Source organism: Rattus rattus, unplaced genomic scaffold (assembly GCF_011064425.1).
Source record: "Rattus rattus isolate New Zealand unplaced genomic scaffold, Rrattus_CSIRO_v1 PGA_scaffold_81, whole genome shotgun sequence".
NCBI classification, from domain to species: Eukaryota; Metazoa; Chordata; class Mammalia; order Rodentia; family Muridae; genus Rattus; species Rattus rattus.
In genome coordinates this window covers 99,347-122,839 of record NW_022651198.1, presented here as the reverse complement: position 1 = coordinate 122,839, position 23,493 = coordinate 99,347, and the positions used below count along the sequence as shown (strand labels likewise).

Here is a 23,493-nt window from a genome sequence, read left to right as displayed (position 1 = left end):
ACAATAGCTATACAAGGAGAACTGGCAAAGGTCACCTAAGCCTGGGGGACCTGTGTGTCTGGGCCCTGGGAAGCGGGAAGGGGTACTGGGCCAAAGCATGCAGGCCGCAGTAGGCAGGGGCTCACCGTCACCTCCTGGTAGGACTCCATGCCATTCAGCACCACCTGGATGACCTGCCGGCGCAGCTTGACGCTCTGCTCTGAGCGGTACTCAGAGTTGGTCAGGTAGAAGAGAGCAGCACTGCCAGTCACTTGAATGTTCTTGTCATACTTGTGACACTTGAGGGCTGTGATGACCAGCTGTGTGAACACAGGGTATGGGGTGGGGCCGGGGCTGCCAGAGGCAGGCAAGGACAGCTTGGGCTCTATGAGTCACTGTGGCTTCTCTGGGGAAAGGCTGACCTTAGACCTGCTGTCCTGGGGAGATGTGAGCAGGGTAGGAACTAGGGCAGGGCCTGAACGAGCTGGCAGGTTTGCAAGGCAAGGCTGCCTGTTCCCCTGGGATAAGGGCTGGGTGCAGAAGGACAGAGAAGGAGGGCAGCAATATCTGGGAGCCTGAGGGCCTGGGGTTCTGAGCTGACCTTCAGGGCGCGCAGAAGCTGGTTGCAGCGTTCAATGCGTGCAATGTCAAACAGCAGGTTGATGGCCCTGGAAGTGATCTCAGGCCGGTGCTCTGTGTAGGCCTCGATGGCGTTCAGCACCTGCTCTTCATTTTTGTCACCACTTACCTAGTGATGGAACATGTCAGGACAACCCAGGAGAGGCCAGGTAATGGGACCCCAGACTGTGTTGTGCAGTACTTGGCCACGTCCTCCTCCCCACTCCGCCTCTTACTTTGTAGGCTGGAATGTGTGTGAGACGGCACAAGGAGGTCTCAAAGAGCCCAAGGAACTGCAGTGGCCTCTTCAGGGCCCGGAAAGGCATGATGCTGCTCTTGGATGGCTCGGTGCTGGGGAAAGAGCATACCAGAGCTGACAATTTGATCAGACCTAGCCTGGGCTCCCCCATGGACTGGGTACTCCACCCATGGAGAAACAAGGGCCTCTAATCCCATCGTGTCCCTGCCCAACCCACTGTGCAGCTAGGCCTGGCCTTCAACCCCTGGTCCTCCCACCCAACCTCTCAAGTGCTGTGATGCAGGCGCACGCTTCCAAGCCTGCTTAAGGCTGTGTTGGGATAAAGTCAGAGCTCTGCACCACCTGAGCCACATCCCCAGCTCCCACCTCTTGATAGAAGGGTGGGAGGGCAGAGTGTGAACACGGATCGGCAGCTGTGAAAGGTGTCACCTGCCATTCTCACAGGGACACATTTCACCAACAAACAAGGAAAAGCCCCTCTGCCGTACAGAACAAAGGATGGCTGAGGGCAGGCTGGAGGCAGTGACAGTGACTGGGCTGGAGTGAGAGCTCAGCACCGGTTCAGAGGCACGGGTCAGCTACAGTATTACCAAAAGGACAACAGTACCCCTGCCTGCTGTCCCCACCATTCCATCATGCCTGATGCTGTTTGTTTCTTAGGCCTCAGTGCAGATTGATCCAGATTGGTCCCATGCTGCAATGTGATCTCTTCAACAAACTCGGAAGGCTTCAGGCAGCCCTGAGTGTGCACTTCCCCCCCAGTGTCCAGAATGTCTGTCCTTTCCCCAACAGCTAACACAGGTTCTGTTTGGCTTCTCTGTTTTCCCCTTCCTTCCTTCCTTCCTTCCTTCCTTCCTTCCTTCCTTCCTTCCTTCCTTCCCTCCTGTTAATTTACTGAATGTGTGTGTATTACGTGCTTGTGCACGCTTGAGTGCTCACACTCATGAGGAAACCAGCAAATGGTTTGTGGAGTGGGTTCCAGGGACAGAAGGCAAGTTGTCAGATTTGGTGACAAGCACCTTAACATGCTGAGGCATCTCACTGGCCCTTGACTTTTTTTAAAAAAATAATTATTGACCTCTGTGGGGTTTGTGTGCTTGGCCTGGATATATGTTGTATTCCCTGTGTGTGCCTGGTGCCTGCAGAGGCCCAAAAAGGATGTCAGGTCTCTCAGAACAAGACTTACAGACAGGTTGTGAGCCTCTATAGGGCACCCAGGCCCTATAGAACAACAGGAGTCCTAAACTGCTGAGCCTTCTATCTAGCCACTCCCCCCATTCCCCCAACCCCCCTTGGAGGCTATGCAGCCCTGGCTGGCTTCAAACCACAGAGATGAGCATCCCTGTCTCTGGTGTACTGTGATTAAAGTGTGCTTACCACGCCAGCCTCACTGGCTTGCACAGTTTGGCATGAGGGCACTTGGTCAGAGCTTGGTGAGTGGCATCGTCCCAGTGGCAGAGCTAGGTACTCACCTGGTCTGCCCTGCCTCCTCATCTGTCTTGGAGATGCTGCAGTTCTCCAGGATCATGTGACCAGAGATGTCCAGTGACATCAGATTCCCCAGCTTTTGCACCAGGAGGCTGAGGACCTTCCGAGTCAGCTTGAACTTGTAGTAGCTGGAGAGGCGGTCTCGGGAGATGTCCAGGTGGCTGGAGGTCAGGTGGTGGCCACAGGTCAGGATCTTAGTCCTTTAGGCCACAGCAGGGAAGGGCCCATGCCTGCCACAGCTTCTCTAGGGAGCTCTGGAGAGACAGCCTGCTGGGACTTGGGTACCCTAAATTGCCCTCAACTAGCTACAGTGTGTGGTCTAAGGAGTGGGCTCTCTCCCTGTTCCATGCAAGGGTTCCCCTACTGTGGTTGATGGACCCAGGACTGACACCTTCCTCTCTTCTATCCTCTGCTTCACTCCCCAACTCCCGCCCCAACTCCTGCCCTGGCTGCTAAGTGGGCAGCTCACCGCAGCTTGTGCAGCTGGACAATGACACGGATGTGGTCGTCTGAAAGGTCCATGTTGTAGAGCACAAGGGACATCAGACTGTCCTTCCACTGTGTTAGGAAAGTGGCATCGCTTGTCTGGATGCCTGAGAGGTCCAAGGCAGCCAGGGAGTTGAGTGGCCGAAGCAGTGACTCCACGGGGATGCCGTCGATCATGCGGCCCAGGTTGAGGAAGCGCAGGCGGCTGAAGCCCTCAAAGGTGAAGTCCTTGACCAGCACCTGGCAGGTGGGGTTGACCAGGCACTCATCCTCACAGCCGCCCGGGTTGTCCTCCTCGTAGAAGATGTTGGCACATCCAAAGAGGCTCAAGGACACCAGACTGTGGCTGAAGCTCCGCAGCGTCTGCAGGCTCTTGGCGGACAGCTTTTCGCAGTTGGTCAGGTACAGCTCCACCAGGTCCTGGAGTAGCATAGCAGCCTCAGCTCCTCTGCCCACCCTGAGCCACCCCAGGCCTGGCTTCTGGGGGTGGGTGGGGTCTCACCTGCTTGCGAATGGCTTCCAGGTCCTGGTCTTGCACCAGGTCCTCACGGAGGTGGATGCGAGTGAGCCGCGTGCTGCGGGGGTCTGAGAAGAGGCTGAAGAAGGTCTCATGTGGTTCGAAGGTGCAGGCCGCACTGACCAGCTCCACATACCTGCAAGAGAAGCGAGCCTAGCTCAGGAGGTACCTAGGGGCCTGGGCTGCCTTTGGAACCCACATCAGGACTGAGGGCTTATGACATCACCCAGGCAACAGCCACCTCTCTCCACACATCTGCTTAGCTTCTGACTATCCCTATACCCCAGGGTCTAGGAATCTGAAGATGGTCTTCAGGGTGAGCACCAGTGATACAGGGACGCAAGGGCCTCTCACCAACAGCAAAGCCCAAGCACTCCCTTCTAGCAGTCTGCCTAAACACATGCCTGTCACCCTCAGCATGTGCCCCTCTCCCGGGCCCACGCCATCACCCCAGGTGTGCACTGACCTCAGCCACACCACGGTCTAGAGTCATCTTTCCTTACCAGCCTTCTGGTGCCTCATCATCATCCCCTTCCAGGGCAGGCACATAAGGGGAATTGGTTTGAGCTTACAGCTGCCTGCTGGGCAGAGTTTGAGCTGTCGGTGGAACCTATCTAGCCAAGATGCTCGTTTGTGCATGAATCCCAGGTTAGGAGCTTAGAGAGCTGGTCCAGCTGTTAAGATACTTGTTCTTGCAGAGTACTAGTGTTTAGTTCCTAGCACCTACACATAGTGGCTCTTTTAAAAAAGAAAAGAGGGCTGGAGAGATGGCTCATTGGTTAAGAGCACTGGCTGGCCTTCCAGAGGTCAAGATTTCAATTCCCAACACCCACATGGTGGCTCACAACCATCTGTAATGGGATCCAATGCCCTCTTCTAGTCTGTCTGAAGACAGTGTATTCATGACATTAAATCAATCAATCAATCAATCAATCAGTCATCTCAATGGGTGGGAGAGGGAGGAGGGTTGCGCACACCTTTAATCCCAGCTCTCAGGAGGCAGAGGCAGGTGGAACTCTGGGTTGGAGGCCAGCCTGGTCTACAGAGTGACTTTCAGGTCAGCTAGGGCTACACAGAGAAACCCTGTCTCAAAAAACAAAAACAATACGAGGCAGGTGTGGTATTGTACACGTTTAACTGTAGCATTTGGGTAGCACAGCTAAGTGGGTCACTGAGTTTGAGGTTAGATTGGTCTATATAGTAAGTTTCAGGCCATTTAGGAACAGTGCAACCTTTGTTTAAAAAAAAAAAAAAAAAAACAGAAACAAAAATACAACCCAGAAAAGGAGGAAGGAGGAAAAAGAAGGCCCTGGAAGCTCTTGGCACTGTGGAAGTCACAGCATGTCAGACGCCAGGCTGCTTCCACCTGGGAACCTTTCGTACCTGACTGAACCTCCCTGCACTGTCCACCTGCGAGATGCGCTTGCCTCCGGTGCTAGGCTAGGAAAAGGCTCGCCCTCATGCCTGGCACACACAGTGCTGAGAACACATCATGAGTTCAGTCCTTGGCTCCCATTTGGCTGTGAAACTCTTCGATCGTATGGTTTCCCATTGGGGTAACTGGTATAAAATTAAGCATTCAGGAAGGATAGGCACACTGTGCTGTGGGCTCCCAGAGCAGGGGGATCCACCAGGAGGTTGGATAAAAGTTCATATGTGTGATTCAGTCTCTGATCGCAGGGCTACTGTTCCAACCTTGACACACATGCTTATGTTCAGAGGTGCAGGAACAGCTGTGAGCACTTAATGCCCTAATTTACATGCAGGATTTTATACTAACTTATCCTTAAACACGCACATGCTGCTTCACATACATGTTCTGTGCTGCATAATCCTACACGTATACCCATTCCTTCACGTGTGCCGCCTGTGTACACACACCAATGCATATGTAACCATATCCCTGCTAATGCATACACACCATTGTTATCCCTCACCATCACAGCCACTTCCCCCTTGCCCTGGTCTGAACACACAGTCTTGATCTCCAGCTCACACTTCACCCCTCACATTGGGCTCCAACCCTGCCCCAGTCCGGGGGAGACCCTTGCTCACTCATTGACCAGCTGGTCACAGATTTCACTAGGCAAGAAGATGTCTGGATGCAGCCGCAGGGTCTCCTTGTCCAGCAGGTAGCCCAGGGTGCCATCGAGATTCCGGAGACAGAAGTCAGTACAGAGGGCCATGAGGGACTCGGGTGTGTCAGACGCCATGCCGGGAGAAGGCAGCAAGGGCCCACAAGGGCAACTATGGACTACCAATAGTCACAAGATCATTGGCAGAGCCGCAGCCTGGGAAGGAGAAAGCAGCCTGTGAGAGGCAGGTAAGAGCCGGTGTCCACTTCCTGACTGGGGAAAAGGAAGCCCCGTCCATCCATCACATTCAACCCAGCACAGGCTGTGCAAACCTGTAAGCCCAGCACCTGGGAGCAGAGGCAAGATGACCAGGAGTTCCAGACCAGCCTGGGCTATACAGTGAGTCCCTGACTAAACAGAAAGCTGAGCATCCTCCAGTCACAAAAAGTTCTCATGGAACACTGGGTCATGCTAACTGAAGAAACCAATTCTGAAGGTTGCAACATGGTCCTTGGACTGCAGCCACAAAGAACAAATCTACAGATGAAGGAAGACCAGCCTTGGGGGAAATGGGAGTGGCCACTCCTGGGATGGGCTTTCCTTTGGGAGTGTTGATATACCGTATCCACTGAAAACCAAGGAATTGGATACTTTTTTAAAAAAATTTTATTTATTTACTTTATATATATGAGTAGACTGTCATCAAACACACCAGAAAGAAGAGGGCATCAGATCCCATTACAGATGGTTGTGAGCCACCATGTGGTTGCTGGGAATTGAACTCAGGACCTCTGGAAGAACAGTCAGTGCTCTTAACCGCTGAGCCATCTCTCCAGCCCCCGGAACTGGATCCTTTAAATGGCTGGAATGTGCCACCTGAGAATTACACTCAAATTGTTACTTTATAATGTCAAGTCTTCCTGGCTGGACGGGGAGCTTGGTGGTTAAGAGTATCATCTACTGCTCTTGCATAGATCCTGGGTTCAAATCCCGGAACCTACATGGTACTAGAATTCCAATTCTAGGGGCATGCAGTGCCCACACAGCTCAGGAAAGAAATCAGATCTCCTAGAACTGGGTTGTAAGCCACCATGTGGGTGCTGAGAACCAAACCCAGGTCCTCTGCAAGAGCAAGTGCGTTAATAACTGAGCCAGTCCCTAGAAACTCCCCTAAGATTTCTTTTTTTTTTTTTTTTCCTTTTTTTCGGAGCTGGGGACCGAACCCAGGGCCTTGCTTGCGCTTGCTAGGCAAGCGCTCTACCACTGAGCTAAATCCCCAACTCCATCCCCTAAGATTTCTTAACAGACCTCAAAAGAGCCAATCACATGGGAGAAAAGGTTAAATTGGTATACACTGGCGTGAAGAAATTTATGTTCATACATACACAAAAGTTAATTCCAAATATGCTACAGGCCTAAAGTAAAGGTGCATTATGATATAAGAGTAGGCAGTGATTTCACAGAGAGATACCGATGGCCTAAGCTTGGCAATGTGCCTGCAAGCCCAGCCTTTGAGGGGCTCTCCACCCTACCTTAAGACAGAGGATCAATTCAAGCCTAAGGCAGCATAATGGGGATTCGGGGTGGGATGGGGAGGAGGAGGAGGAGGAAGGAGGGGAGAAAGGAGGAGGAAGGGAAGAGAGCCATAGACTACAAATGCATATCTGGGCCTTCCTTTGAGTGTGCCCATGGTCTTCACTGTGAACATTCACAGTGAGATTTTAAAATGCCTGGCACCAGCCAGACGTGGTGGTGGATGACGGCCTCCTCAAGGACACTCATCTTGTTCCGTCGGCATCAGCAGAATGCACCAACCCACAATGAGATGCCGTTCCCCACAGCCAGCCAGCTCTCCTGCAGACACCAAGCCCTGATGAAGGTACGGATGCTGATGGACGGTCGAACAGTGTAAAGCGGGCAGTAACTGGAGATGGCTCAACAATACTGACTGATGCTGGGCGGGAATGTGCTTTCATGTGGGTAACGGTACCTGCCCTGTAAGCCTAAGTCCAAGCCCCAGAACACACCGTGGAAGACAAACACCCAGAAGCTGCCTTCCGATCCTCACGTGGGGACCACGGCAGGTACATACATTCTCACGCATACCTAGTAATAAAATTTAAAAATGTACTAACTGTTCTTTTTCTTTTTTATAGATTTTTTTAAATTTATTTTATTCTATGTATGAGTTACACTGTAGCTGTCTTCAGACACACCAGAAGAGGGCATTGGATCTCATTACAGATGGTCGTGAGCCACCATGTGGTTGCTGGGATTTGAACTCAGGACCTCTGGAAGAGCAGTCAGTGCTCTTAACCGCTGGGCCATCTCTCCAGCCCATGCACTGACTGTTCTAAGCAGTATACTATGTGATGGCCCCCAGAAGAGACCCTTGGACGTCCACTGACATTGCAGGGGACGATTACAGTACATTGACTGCCACAGAGCACTGAGAACACAGCCAGCCACTTGGATGACCTCACAGTGTGACAGGAAGGAATCAGAAGCAAGAGGACACTGCGTTTGCTCCGGGTGCATTCCCTTCTGCTAATACGTAGGAGCTCTGTGTTAGGATGGGCCTGCCTCTCTGGCAAGGATGTGTGTGTGTATGTGTGTGTGTGTGTGTGTGCGCGCGTGCGCACTTGAAGGAAGTTTCTGGGTGCAGAAGGGCTCCGGGTCTTTCCTCTCAGTGGACTCACAGGTGTCTCCACTGTGAACACTCACAAGCATACTAGAGTTCTATAAAGAGATTAAAAATGGTTGACACCAGCCAGGCATGGTGGTGCATTCCTTTACTCCTAGAACTTGGGAGGCAGAGGCAGGTGGTTAACTATGAGTTCAAGGCCAGCTTGGTCTATACAAAAAGCTCCAGGCCAGCCAGGATTACACAGAGAGAACCTGTCTCAAACAACAAACCAAAACATTGGCACCAACCAAAGGGCCCCACACATGAAAGAGATCTGGATGCATTCCAGTGGTAAGTCGGTTAGTACAGTACAACACGACTGCACACACTGCAAACTGAACCTGCATATTACATTCAAGTGAGCAACAAACAATTCCCAGAGGCCGGAGAGATGGTACAGTAGTTCAGAGTGTGTACTGCTCTTGCACAGAAGCGAAGCTTGGGTATGCCTGAGTACTCTACTATATATAAACTCCTTGAACATCTGTGGATTTTGGTACCCAATCCAGTCTTGAATTCAATCCCTTGTGGATGCTGAACTTCAGACAAGTTTTAGTGTTATGGAGATGTAGTACATTGGTACAGCCCATACTTACCACATGGGAGATTTTGGGATTAATTCCCAACATGCCCCCAAAAGTACAGGCTCTATGGTCAGACAGACAGATCTCTCTCCTGACTCCATTCTGTCATTTACTCATAAACAGTGTTACTTCTCCAGAGCATAGTGTCCTCATCTGGAAGAAATGAAGATGATAATTCTTCTACCAGGGCTGGAGGAGCTGGGGGACAGTGCTGGGAAAATGCTTCCCACGGCGCAGTCAGTGAGGTCTGGTCATGTTTGACAGATAGGACGTGCAAGCTCAGAGACTCAAGGCTACTCTGTACAAGCTGGTCTCTATGGTTCCAGAGAATCATTCCTTAGAGTTCTCAACCTGGGTATCTCGACCCCTCTGGGAGGGTGGAATGATCCTTTCCCAGGGTCATCTAGGACCATTGGAAAGCACAGATATTTACATTGTGAGTCATAAGAAGTAAAGTTGCAATGAAAAGAATTTTAAGATTGGGGGTTACCACAACATGAGGAATTATATTTGAGGGTCACAGCATTAAGAAGGTCAAGAACTACTATTATCTTAGTTCCAAAGGGGTATGGGCTTGGCTTTTGGGTACCATATCCACCCCTGAGCTGTTTAAGCTACTCAGGACATGAGGCAAGAGACAACACTGCCTGTGCACCAGGGAGGCTGGGATAGGAGGATCACTAGTTCAGGACCAACCTGAACAACTAGCAAAGCCCCGTATTAGTAAAATAAAAATGGGGGCTGGAGAGGCAGCTCAGTGGTTAAGAGCACTGGCTGTTCTTCCAGAGGCCTTGGGTTCAATTCCTAGCATCTACACAGCAGCTCACAATAGTCTGTAACTCCAGTTCCCAGTGATCAGACATCTTCATATGAATATATATAAAATGAAATTAATTATTTAAAAAAAGGTGGGGTATCTTAGTGGTAGAGCACTTGCCTAGAATGTATAAGGCACTGGGTTCCATATTTGGTGGGAAAAACTAAGAATCAGCTATTTGGGTTGGAGAGGTGGCTCAGCAGTTAAGAGCACAGACTGCTCTTCCAGAGGTCCTGAGTTCAATTCCCAGCACCCACACGGTGGCTCACAACCATCTGTAATGGGATCCGATGCCCTCTTCCGGTGTGTCTGAAGACAGTGACAGTGTACTCACATACATAAATAAACTAATCTTTAAAAAGAAAGCATCAGCTATTCTTTTCCTGTTGTTTTGTTTTAGGATTTATTTCATTTATTTTATAAACAAGATCTCACTATGAAAAGTTGATGGCATGGAATTCTCTAGATAAACCAGATGGCCTTGAGCTCACAGAGCTGTTAGAATTAAAGGCATGTGCCATTATGCCCTACAATTAGCTTCTGTTTCATGGGGAACGGGTGGCAGGGGGTGGGGGGATATGCTCACAAATACATGGAGGTCAGAGAGAATGACAAACCCCAAGAGCTGGGGTTTTAGGTCACTGCCAGCTGCCTGATGCAGGTGCTGGGAAATGAGCTCAGCTATGGACATTCGTGAGCCACTGTGTGGCGCTGGGCCTCAAACAAGTGCTCTTACCTGCAGCGCCATCTCTCGGCCCCGGAAGAGCACACACTCTTACCTGCAGCGCCATGCACTGTAATTTTGACTTTTTCCTTTAAAAGCAGCTATTAGGATTGTCATAGCCACCTTCAGCCAGGCTGCCCTCACTGCTGTCAAGTAGGGTCTGTCCTCCCTGACACATGCCTCCCAGAAGCCCCATGCTTCAGCTGGCCCAGTAGAACACTCTCTGGGCATGGCACAGAACGTGCTGCCTGAACGTCCCTACGACCTTCCTCACTTGCAGGCCCTTCGGCCTGCTAGTACCAGAGGAAGCAGTATATTGAGGCCAGCCCTGCTGGGGACAGCTTTCTGGCTTCCTTAGTTCCTTGACTATCTCTAGCCTGCTTCCTCCACAGGATGGCAAGAGCCCCAGGCCTGGTCACCTGCAGCCCCACACTCTTACCTCCTCCATCTGCTAGGACTGTACAACTTCAACCAGTGAGTGTCCTGCTCTACAGCACTGTCTGAGTCCCCTTACAGAGCCCATTCTACCACTCTGATGTCCTGGGAGGTACCCCTGCCCTGTTAGGAGGCTCTTGCTGCTTCCATGGGCCCAATCCAGGTGCCAGTTTATTTCTGGTTTCCTTGATAAACCCAGGACAGATGCCATGCTGCTGGCTTCTTTTCTTTCTTTTCTTTTGCTTTTGTTTTTTTAAGACAGAGTTTCTCTGTGTAGCTCTGGTTGTCTTGGAACTAGATCTGTAGACCAGGCTAGCCCTGCAGGCTGACTGCTCCTGCAGTAATCATGGACCTCACCATGAGCTACTGAAGACACAGGTCCTATACTGAGCAAACCAGACAAAGTCCTGCCTTTATGAAACATTCTGGCACCAGAAGGAGACAATCCGCTACCCAAAAAGAACACAGATACAGTCACATCTCAGGAACAGTTCTGAAGGACAGGGGAAGGGCCGGTGTCACTCTGAGCTGGATCGTCAGGGAAGGTTTGACTTTTAGTTAAGATGGCAGAGATGAGCCCTAGCTAACCTCTGAAGGTTCAAGGTAGGAACCCAAGTGCAATGGCTGAGAGCTGAGGTACAGAGGATAGTGACACCAAGAGCCAGGCCCTGGCTCCTGGGAAATGAACACAGGTGGTACTAAGTACTAAGCGTGGGACTTGGGGCGAGGGACGTTTCAATAACAAAGGCCATGGCTGGAGCCACGGGGACTTGCAGGATGTGAGTCTCGTGAGGCTGAGAGTTCACTGAGTGACAGTTCACTGCCCCCAGAACACTGAATTCCTGCGGGCCACAGCAGAACCTTGTGAATGGCTGGGAAAGAACCACCTTTTCTGCAGGGCTGAGCCCTGGCCCTAGGGAGCTACCCTGCTCTAGCTGGGCTGTGCCCACGGAAGGGACACCACATCAGCTTCCCAGAAGGCCTCTAGAAAACAGACTGGTGAGTGGTCACCCGTGTTCATCTCCTCCAGGAGCCAACCCTGTAGCTTGAAGGTGTGGGTGTAGGGTGACCTGGGTGAGCTGGGGAGGAAGGGGAGCTGCCCTCATCTGGGACCAGAGTCTAGAGGCTCACAACACCCTACCACTCCACCCCTCGGAGCCTTTAAGGATTTTCACTCTCAAGGCAGGTTCCAGCCATCTGGAATTCTGGCAACTGGGGACAGTTTGGACTCTGATATTGATAGACTACCAGAGGAGGAGAACCCCATGTCTCTTTTCTTCTCACAGGCTCTTTAAGACATGCTGGGGGAAGGGGAGGGGGAGAAAAGATTGAGAAAAACAACAGCAGCCCAGGCAGCCACCCCCGCGGTACCACCTCCATCCTCTGTGCTTCCAGACAGATACATGCCCAGCCCCTTCCAGAATTTACTTCCTACAGTTTCTTATTTAACCAGCCGGACGTCGCAGCCCAGTATTCTGTACCAATAGAGACCTATTCATTTGCATAACAATTTGTCTGTGACCCTCCCCCCAGCTGCCAGCTCCAGAGGACCGACTGGCGGCTTACACCCACACCCACATCCTCAGTGCCTACTAGTGCCTGGCATTTAAGCGGAACAAAGGTTTGCTGTTGCCAGTATTACCTCACGATGGCACTCTGAGGTAGAGACCACTTGTCATTTGCTGAAGAAGACACCAGAACCACGACTATCACAGAGGAGCCTGGGGTAGCAACACTGTAAATCTAAACCGCTCACCAATCACACTGTTCCGTTTACCCGGCAAACCAGCTAAGAGAGAGAGTTAGTTGGGCATGGTGGTGCACACCTTTAGTCCAAGTGCTTGGGAGGCAGAGGCAGGGGGGTCCCTCTGAGTTGGAGGCCAACCTGGTCTACAGAAAGTTCTAGGGCATTCAGGGCTGTTACACAAAAGAAACCCTGTCTCAAAAATAAAAATAAAAATATAAAATAAAATAGTAAAGAAATAAAAGAGAGAGAGAGTAACCAAAGCTCAGAGGAGGAAGCAAGGGGCCATAGCAACATCTCAACACCTAGGGACAGAGAATCTGGGGAACCAGAGGCTCCAAACCTTGGAGCGGTGCCTACCCTGTGAAATGTTAGCCCATGAGCTCTGGGAACGCTCTTTATAGAGGCTGAATGCTTTTGAGGAAGGAATGAGTCCTGGGCTGGAGATTAGGGAGGGAAGTGCAGGTGAGGAGTAGAGATAGACGTCTACAGAGGCTATGCCTACAGGTCACGGTGCTGGGAAGACACAGAACGGGGGAGGACTGCACAGGCCCAGCAGGCTGTTGGTATCTCTCCTGATAAAGAAGCAGTGAACACACACTGAGGAAGGATGGACCTGGGGCAGGTTGGTTGTGCAAACTTCCTAATGCCCACCTGCTTACCCTGGCTATACACCAGCTCCCTCCATCTGCCCAGGAGGCAGGGGTCTATCTACAGCCTGCAGGTGTGGTGCTGAGGCTGCAAGCCGAGCCTCTGCAGTCTGTATGTAGATGCATGCTCTCTGCTCAGTAGGTCAGACCTGGGGTTTCTGGCTTTCCAGGTTTGTTCCCTGTGGTGCCACCTATGGGGACTTAGGCAAACCTCACTTCTTCTTCTCTGCCATCACTACCTCCTTACAACTCCAAGCATCCTTGTGCAGTGACCACAGATGACCTGGTTTTGTGGTAATAATTCTATGGGGATCATGGACCAGGGCTAGAAGCTTCCTAAAAGTAGAAACCCTGCCCGAGTCACAGGACCTCCATTATATATTAGTGAGTGAGTGTCAGGCTAGCTGGGATCCTCCCATCTGTCTCTCCATCTCTGGGATTACAAGTGCAGGTCACCAGATGGCTTTTGTATATGGGTGCTGGGGATTGGATGCAGGTCCTCATGTTTGCAAGCATGCTTACTCTCTGAGCCACATCCCCAGCTCTTTGCCCACTTCTGAAGCCAGAAACCCAGCTCCAGGGAATAAACCAGGTTTGATGCTGGTCCGCAAAGAGATGACTCCACAGGGGTCTCCGAGCTAACATTTCTGGAATCAAGAGCTGAAGCACTGAGACTAAACAAAACCCATCCACCAAAGGCAGAGGTCTGCAAGATGCTCAGTGGTTAATGGTGCCGCCTGCCAAGACTGAAAACCTGAGTTTGAGCCCCAGGTCCCTCATAGTCGAATGAGAACTCACTCTCATAAATTGTCCTCAGACCTCCTTGAATGTGCTGTGGTACCTCAGTAACTGTTTGGTTCTTTTTTTTTTTTTTTTTTTTTTTTTTTTTCGAGCTGGGGACCGAACCCAGGGCCTTGCGCTTCCTAGGCAAGCGCTCTACCACTGAGCTAAATCCCCAACCCCTCAGTAACTGTTAAAAGCAAACAAACACCCGGGGGCAAAGAGTAGCCCTGTGCATGGTGGGCCCTTGCTGCTCCTGCATGAACCTAGTGGCACGAACTGTAACGAGAAGTATTCTTCACCATGGCAAGCATGAGTGAAGGACAAACTCTTCTCTGACCACCACTCTCTCCAGAGTCAGCGGGGGCAGGAGGACACCATTTGCAGTGTAACTCAGGGAAAACCGAGGTCCGAAGGGAGGGACGGATTCACACAAATATATACAGTAAGCTGGCAGCAGAACTGTGCGAGGCCCTGGTTCACCACATGGCTAGTTTGGGGTTCTGGTCAGAGAAGCTTGCTCTGCCGTTGAGGGTCCTGTCTTCTTCTTCTTCTTTTTTTTTTTTTTTTTTTTTTTTTGCTTCTTTTTTTTCGGAGCTGGGGACCAACCCAGGGCCTTATGCCTAGGCAAGCGCTCTACCACTGAGCTAAATCCCCAACCCCTGAGGGTCCTGTCTTCTAAGTGCTAACTTTACATATTTATATGTTACTTAGTTTTTGTGGTACATGGGATGCATGCCAGGCAAGCATTCTGTTATTCAGCCATATCCTTTGCCCCCAGGCCTTGCATTCTCAAATCCTCTGGCCCTGCTCAGCTGACAGCGCAGGCCTGATGACAGACAGGCTCAAGGGGTGAGGAGGAAGATCTGGAGTTAGTCTTCTCAAAGGCTGCAAATTTTCAGGACCCACAGCCTCTACCTGAAATCTGACCACACACTCAGTGCCACAGACAGGCCCAACAATGGTCCTTTCCAATCTGTCTGGAAGACACCATTTTGCTTACATTATGTTACAGAATGGGGATTTTCAGGGCTTGGATTTCAAAAGTCCTCTTTGGGTGGGCTGGAGAGACGGCTCAGCGGTTAAGAGCACTGACTGCTCTTCCAGAGGACCTGAGTTCAAATCACAGCAACTACATGGTGGCTCACAACCATCTGTAATGGGATCTGATGCCCTCTTCTGGTGTGTCTGAAGACAGCTACAATGTACTCATATAAATATAATAATAAATAAATCTAAAAAAAGTCATCTTTGGGTCAGGCATGGTGGTACACACATATAATCTGCTGGAATTATATCAGGGGCAGGTCAATCTCTATGAATTCAAGACCACACTGTTTTACACAGTAAGACTGAAGCCAACCTTATCTACATGAGACCGCCTCAAAATACACACACACACACACACACACACGCACACACACGTGCACACACACACACACGGGCCACCAGCTGGAGTTGGTGGCTCATGTTTGAAGTCCTAGCCTTTGGGATGCTGAGGAGAACTGCTGAGTTCAAGGTCAGTCTGGCCTACACAGGGAGTTGTCAGTCTCACTACAGAATGAAAACTTATCTAAAAAACAAAACAAAACGAAAGTCAAGGCCAAGTTTGCAGATACCCTGAAGAATAGACCATGTGCTAGGTGTCACAGAATTCTAGCTTCCTCCAGTACTGTTACAAATCCTGAGCCAGCGGGGTCAGACAGAGCTGGTGATGCCACAAGCCAAAGCTAGAAACAAGGGTTGCAGGGCTGTATGATGGGAAGATCCTTACTGTCATATACCACGCTGCCACACATGCACTCTGTAGCTTAGCAGTCCTACTCTACAGATGGAAAGACTGAGGCAGAAGGTCACTAGCTCACATTCTAACAACAAGGAAACAGCAGTGTGACATGACTTTCCCACAGTGCAATTTTTTTTTTCCTTAAGATTTCTGTCATGGATGGTCAGTACAGACAGCAAGAGGGCTCTTAGAACACAAAGCTGAAGTACAATGGCCATTTATCACCTCAGACAATTTTGATTCTTCTCCAACATTTCAAAAATCACAGCCCTGCATCACAAGCCAGCCCCTAATATGTTCCCTGCTGTTATTTGTTCTCAACTGATTTCCTTGCCACCCACTCTGCCTCCTCCATTCTGACCCAAGTGGGTTCTCTTGCCACCATGGGACCTTTGCACCTGCTGCTGAATGCTGCGCCCCCGGAAAGCTGTAATGATTTTCTACCTCACTTATCTCTGGTTAGACAGCAACCTTATCTGAGACCTTCCCTGACCACACTGGATACAAAGGTCCCAGTGTCTGTCTGTTTACGTGTCTTCGTGACACCTATTACTAGCTAACATGTACGTTCATTTGTCGAGTAAGCCAAAGCACAGCGACCCTGATTCACATCTAACAAGCACCAACTGGTCTGAGCATAGCTTCCTGTGACCCCTTCAATGCTATGGTCACTCTAACTAACTCGAAGCCCGAAGAGAACTATTCTGTCAGAAACATCATTGAGCCAGCTTTTCCCAGGCATTAGGCGCCCCCTCCCCCAACGCCACCCCCAACCCACCCTTGCCCCTGTCACACACACAAGGCACAAGCAAGCACGGGAGATCTTTGACTGGTTAAAGCGCAGCTGAATCAAGTTCAACCCAGAGCTAGCCAGGCAGGTCAGTTTCAGTTTCACCTCACCTATGGGAGCCATTGGTCTTCAGCCTGCAAGCCCACCTGCTCTTTTCCGACCCTGTTGCACTATCTTGTTCCTTGGCATCCCATTTTGGGAGCTGATCCAGGAGCCAAGCCATCCCTAAGCTTTAAGCAGCACGGCTTGGGGGGTTGGGAGGAGACCTAAACTCATCCAACAGGTAGGAGGGGCAAAGGCCGGCCTTCTAAGCCCTACGTTGAGCCCCCATCTTGCAAGGGCGAGCGTCGTTCTCAACGAGAGAGCTCAATTTTCAAGGCAAGATCCTCAGACCTGGGCGGCAGGCGACGAGCGCCATCCCACCACTGGCCTGTGGTGGACCTCTGCAAGGAGTCGCAGCGACAATGCTTAGACCCTGAGGCAGGAGGTAGAGAAGGATGCAGGTACGTCTCTTGGCTCGGCGTTTAGGACATACCCTAGGAGGGGGCGGCCCTCAACGGGGAGACAGGATGCTTCGCAGGCTTACAAGCGGAGGCTGCGGCCCGGGGGAATCGGCGGCCAATGCGCCGCAGGAGGTCGGATCCGATCTCGGTCCGGGTCGGCGGGGCGGGGCAGGGCAGGAAAGCTGCGACTAGAGCCCTGGACGGAGGCCGTTCCCTTGCCCTCGGGCCGCCGGCTGGGCTGAGGGCCGCCGGCTGCTGGCTCCGGGCCCAGCCCCTCCCCCCGATCCTGCTCCGACGGCTTGGAGAGCCTGTGGCTGCGGGTGTGCTGTCAACAAAGCGTCACTTCCGGGCCGCCCCTTAGCAACAGAGGAGGGGTTCCCCCGTCTTGTCCCGCCGCGAACGTGGGCGGTGCTGCTGAAGGTTCCGGGCCTTCTGGGCTGCTCCTGCCCAAGCTGAGGCCTGCCTGAGTCCCCACGTTTGCCTTCAGGGTTCTTTCTAGCGAGGGGCTAGCTCGCAGGAACTGGTTCAGGACAGGATTAACTCCATCTTACCTAGTTAGTGCTGACTCACCCAGCGCCCAACCCGACGTCTTTTGGGCGGTCTCTACGTAGCCACCACATTGCCCCTCAGTGTGCTCCTCCTCCTTTCCTTCACGAAAAGGGCCATTCACCGGGGAGCTGTCAGATAGCAAGATTGAAGCTGTTCTTAGCCACTCCACTTTCTTCCAGTCACCAAGGATCTCTTGACAGTTGTTTCTCTCTTCCTCCAATAGTGCCCTACTGTCCATCATTTTATCTTTCAAAAAATATTTTTAATTATGTGTATATGTGTGAGTGGAGGTTTATGTACGTGAAGACAGCTGCCTGCTGAGGACAAAAGCCCCGGAGCCCATGAGTTACAGGTAGTCGTAAGCCCGACAAAGTAGGTGCTAGGAACCGAACAATCTCTCTAGCCTATACTTCCTTACTTTTCATTTTAAGATAATGTTTTTTCCATTTATTTACATGTGTGCATGCATATGTACATGTGTAGGAGATCAGAGAACTGTTTGCTGTTTTCTCTACAACCACCATGTTGGTTCCAGGGATCGAACTCGATCCTCACTGGCTCCTATCGCTGTTTCTTCTCCTGATTTCTACCGTAGCCTCCGAACACAAATCCCTTCATTCCTTCTGCAGTCCCATAATCCCAGAATGCATTTTCTAAAACATAAATCTCGTCAGGGCATCCAGACTTTCTTCATCTACCCTCTCTTCTTACCCAGTCCCTCAGGAAACTGCTTCCTTCTGGTCTCCTGTACAAACAGTCCACAGTTTAAATCAGTTTGGGCTCTTTTCATCTCTGTTTCTAGCTAGGCTCAAACAATCAGGTGGTGAGCTTAAACACTTTTCTTACTGCCATCTACATCTGGTAAACTAACAACACTTTTTGCTTGAGGAGCTCCCTGGAGTGGAGTTAGGAAGGTCCTGTGGCATACAGGAATTCTACCACTGAGCTATTTTCTTTTCAAAATATAGAAAAGGATCCATACACCTTAATCTCGCACTTAGGAGACAGAGATTGGCAGATTTCTGTTAGTTTAAGGCAAACCTGGTCTACAAAGGTAGTTCCTGGACAGCCAGGGCTACACACATCTCTAAAACAAAAAACAAAAAAGGAGGAAAAAAAAGAAAGTAGATGCCTTTAGCAGGAAGGTAAGCAAGTCAAAATAGCTTCAGGAAGTCCCTGAAACTAACTAGATTCACCAAGTCCCTCTCTGCCAGAGTAAAGAATAAAAAAACAGAGTTCTTAGACCAGCTGAGCTGCAAAGAAGATACTGAGACCAGACCAGCCACATGGAAGAGGAGGAAACCAGCTGAGCTGCTACAAGAGATTTACACAAGAGTCAGGTGGAAAGGATCTCTCCAACCTGCTGAACTGCCTGCAGGCTGTGCAGTGTGCTATCGGTTCCCAGCTTTTGTGAGCTGTCACTTATGCTGAGATAGATGTGCCTTGGTCATGCCACTGCCTCTGAGTCATTTCTGTCCCTGTGATAAAACCCAATAGCTCACCAACCTGCACTGTGGTGGTATACTTTGGTCTGTCCTGAGTTCCCTGTCTGGGGTAATATGATTACTTTCCAGGAGAAGTTTCGTCACACAACACCCTTGTGTATGGCAGCCCTAACTCAGCAGTATATTGAGACAATTCTACATGCATGGCTATCTTAGTTTAGGGTCACTACTGCTGTGATGAGACACCATGACCAAAAGCGAGCTGAGGAGGAAAGGGTTTATGGGGCTCACACTTCCACATCACAGTCCTTGAAAGAAGTCAGAACAGGAACTCAAATGCCAGAAGCCTGGAGACTGGAGTCGATGCAGAGGTCATGGAGGAGGCTGGAGTTGATCAGAGGTCAGAGGTCATGGAGGAGGCCAGAGATGATGCAGAGGTCAGAGGTCACTTGCTTGCTCAACTTTGTTGGTTGTTTTATTTTGGACAGGGTTTCTCTATGTAGCTCTGTCTCACTCTGTAGATCAGGCTGGCCTTGAACTCAGAGATCCCCTGCCCCTGCCCCTGCCCCTGCCTCCCAGGTGCGGGATTGAAGACATGAACCACTACAGTGGGCTATGTGTCTAAATTTTTTTTTTAAAGATTTATTTATTATATATGAGTACACTGAAGCTGTCTCCAGACACACCAGAAGAGGGCGTCAGATCCCATTACAGATGGTCGTGAGCCACCATGTGGTTGCTGGGATTTGAACTCAGGACCTCTGGAAGAGCAGCCGGTGCTCTTAACCGCTGAGCCACCGCTCCAGCCTGTGTCTACATTTTTATGGAGGGTCCCTCCTTTCAGATGGCCCTCGCTTGTGTCTCGGTGACATTAAACTAGCCAGGACGGTGACAAGTGAGATTTACTCCTGGAGTTCAAAGATGGGGTCAGTCATTCTAACACGGGGCATTGACATACGAATGAGAAAAGCTACCTTCTTCAACTGAGGAGCATCCAAATTAAAGTAAAAACACAGTGGAAATTAATACCATTTCATGATTAAAAGGAGATTCAGGGGCCTGGAGAGATGGCTCAGCGGTTAAGAGCACTGACTGCTCTTCCAGAGGTCCTGAGTTCAATTCCCAGCACCGACATGGTGACTCACAACCATCTACTATGTAATATGATGCCCTCTTCAGAGATAGTGTACCAACATACAAAATGTTAGGAAACATATAAAATAAATAAAATCTTAAAAAAAAAATTCAGGTTGGAGGTTCTCACCCCACCTGGCTGTGTTCCTAGTACTTGGGTAGAGGCAGGAAGATCACCTAATGGTGTTCCAGGTCATACTTGGCTACACAGAGGTCACTGCAGGCTACCTGAGATCCTGACTTTCTGACTTTGAGGCTAGCCTGGTCTATATAGAGTTTCTGGCCAGTCATGGTTATATGGTAAGACACTGTCTCAAAAAAACAAGTCAAACAAAAACTCCTTATAGTTAAGTAGGGACAGAAAAAAATTCATAATATCATGAAGGCTAAATAAAAAATCAGGGTTGACATCGTTCTGTGAAAAATGGAGTTTCTCCTCTAAAGGTCAGGGAAAAGACGCCCCCTTCCGTCTACTGCACACAGAGTTACGCATCTGTGTAGCTGCTGTTGGCTATTTTGTGTGTTCTCCTTGCGTACCCCCTCTCCATCCCCCCCCCACACTAGATAAGAGAAAAAGGATGAGAGGAGAGGAAAGAGATCCCTGAATAAAGTCAAGGGAGCAACATGATCATAAGATTCCTGCCCGCTGACTAGGGGTGCCGAGTTCCTGGGGTCAAGTTTGATCTTTGCTGTCAGGATATCTAATTTCTTCTTGCTTATTCATGCGTGACTAAGTAACAAACCACAACCCACCCCGCCTCTCTGGGCCTGAGCGATAATATATCCTCTGAAAAGTCCCCAGAATTCCAATCTTCGCACCATCATGGAAATTATCTGCAGCTGGAGATCAGTGCCATCCATGCTAGAGCATGAGGCAAATCATAGTCAGCTGATGTGGTCATCCCAAGCAGAGCCATATCCCACACCTGGGATTAAAACAAAAACACATTCTTACAATATTTCTGTAGATATCTTTTTAAGACTTACTGATTTATTATGTATACTGCACTCTACCTGCATGTATGCTGCAGGCCAGAAGAGGGCACCAGATCCCATTACAGATGGTTGTGAGCCACCATGTGTTTGCTGGGAATTGAACTCAGAACCTCTGGAAGAGGAGGAGCCAGTGCTCTTAACCACTGAGCTGTCTCACCAACCCGTATTTCTATGTTTCTTTCTTTTTTTTTTTTTTTCGGAGCTGGGGACCCAGGGCCTTGCGCTTGCTAGGCAAGCACTCTACCACTGAGCCAAATCCCCAACCCCTATTTCTGTGTTTCTTAAAAAAGCCAAAATTGCAACTATACATCCTCAACAGCATAGACTTAAAAGAAAAAAAGGGAAGAAAGAAAAAAGAAATGTGATTTGGTAAACCTTATTTCACAACATGTGAGAGCTAATAAATCCAGTGAAATTGTAAGGTACGATATAGAACATAAAACCTGTTGATTGCTTTGTACGATCTGAAAATATTTAAAAGCCTAATGGGTTTGTCAGCACATGATTTTGATCCAGGAGGCAGAGGTTAAGAGGATCTCTGTGCGTTTGAGACCAGTTTGGCCATATATTGCGTAAATAAATGATAAACAAATAAATACATAAATAAATCTTATTAAATGAATTTTTGTGGGCCAGGCATTGTGCCATATGCCTTTTTATCCAAGCACTCACTCCTGAAGCAAAAGCAGGCATGTCTCTGTAGGTTCAAGGCCAGCCTGGTCTATATAACAAGTTCTAGAAGTGCCATGGAGGGTGAGGGTAGCTGTCCATTCAGATGCCAGAGGTTAATGTTGGGTATCCTCCTCCATCACTATTTTTGGAGACAGGTTTCTCACTGAACCTGGAGTTCGTGAATCTGAATTTGCCACAACTCCAGACTCTGCACAGGTGCTGGGGGTCTTAACTCAGTGGTTGGGGTTTACTTGGAAGGCAGGCACTTTACTCAGGGAGCTACCGCTCCATCCTGCCACATCAGCAGAGCTTGGTTATGGAAACCTAACTGGGTGGAGAGGGATTGCCGAAAGGACAGACATACATTCGGAAAAGCTAGAACTGGGAGACTAGAGCAGCAACTCTGCCTAATAGCCTGGCATCTTGGCCATCCTAGTACGTGTCACCCAAGGAAAGGAGTCCAGTTATGAGCCTGACCTGTACTGGAAAGGCTTCCCTGTCCCCATGTGTCTGCAGCATCGGGTCCTTGACATCGTTCATGCCCGTGTTCACAGTACACATGTCTCTGGGCCTCTTCAGCTCCCCACAACAGTGCGACAGTTAAAAATGCCTGTTGTTCTCACTGAGGGCCAGGGTTGGTTCAGTTCCCAGCACCCACATGGCAGCTCTGACTTCAGTTCCAAGGGATCCCATGCCCTCATCTGACTTCCTTGGGCACCAGGCATGCATGTGGTGCACATACATACAGGAAGGCAAAACACTCATATAAATAAAATAAAACTATATAAAAGTTAGCCAAAGAAGTGAAACAAAAAGTACAAACAACTGCTAAAGGAAATTAAAGACGTACTGATGGAAAGACACCCCATGCTCACCGGCTGGAAAGCTCAGGACTGTCAGGGTGACAGTGTTACCCAAACTGATCTACAAAGCAAGTACACTCTTTCAAAACTCTTAATAGCAGTTTAAAAAAAAAGAGCAAAACCTGAGGCTGGAGAGATGGCTGAGCAGCAAAGAGCACTGGCTGCTCTCCCAGAGGTCCTGAGTTCAATTCCCAGCAACCACATGGTGGCTCACAACCATCTATAATCAGATCTGGTGCCCTCTTCTGGCCTGTAGTTGCATACATGCAGGCAGAAAGCTGTATGATGTATACATAATAAATAAATGTTAAAAAAAAAAAAAAAGAAAAAGGAAGCTTGAAAGACTTGCCCGGATATTCATTCGGAAGATCAAGGTTCACAGAGAAGAGCAGACTTGAAAAAGTGAACAGAGTTGGTGGTGGATTCAGACCAGTGAGAGCAGGTAGAGCGAGTGGGGAGAGAGAGGGGAGAGCAGAGGTGGTCAGCAGATAAGAGCACTGCTGTCCTAGTGAGAATTCGAGGCTGCTTTCCAGACCCACGTGGCTCATGACCACCTGTAACTCCAGCTGCAGGGGACCCCCACCCTCATCTGCCTTCACCAGGCACCGGCATGCATGTGCACAGACATTCATGCAGGCAAACACCTATAAACATACAAATAAATAAAACTATAAAACAATAAAAGTAGTAAGTTTGGGTGCCCAACTAACAAAGGGTGGGTGTGGTGTTTGAACAGGAATGGCCCCCAGACTCACGTGTTTGAATGCATGGCCATAGGGGTGACACTGTTAGGAAGTGTGGCCATGTTGGAGGGAGTGTGTCACTGTGGAGGCAGGGCTTTGAGGCCTCATATATGCTCAAGCTAGGACCAGTGTGTTTCAGTCCCCCTTTGCTGCCTGCTGATCAAAATGCA

The 23,493-nt window shown here is 49.8% G+C and overlaps 1 protein-coding gene across 1 annotated transcript in view; it reads right to left on the bottom strand.

The window, feature by feature from the left end:
* Zer1 (zyg-11 related cell cycle regulator) overlaps positions 1-17,437 on the bottom strand; it is a 28,075-nt gene extending 10,638 nt beyond the window's left edge. Inside the window, exons 1-8 of the mRNA XM_032890616.1 lie at positions 16,954-17,437; positions 5,403-5,638; positions 3,333-3,483; positions 2,814-3,250; positions 2,329-2,505; positions 834-948; positions 581-727; positions 126-299 (exon numbers count right to left, since the gene is read on the bottom strand). Of these exons, the coding sequence (XP_032746507.1) occupies positions 126-299; positions 581-727; positions 834-948; positions 2,329-2,505; positions 2,814-3,250; positions 3,333-3,483; positions 5,403-5,560 (1,359 nt within the window). The 5' untranslated portion in view covers positions 5,561-5,638; positions 16,954-17,437. The remainder of the gene's footprint in view (positions 1-125; positions 300-580; positions 728-833; positions 949-2,328; positions 2,506-2,813; positions 3,251-3,332; positions 3,484-5,402; positions 5,639-16,953) is intronic.
* Positions 17,438-23,493: the final 6,056 nt, after the last annotated feature.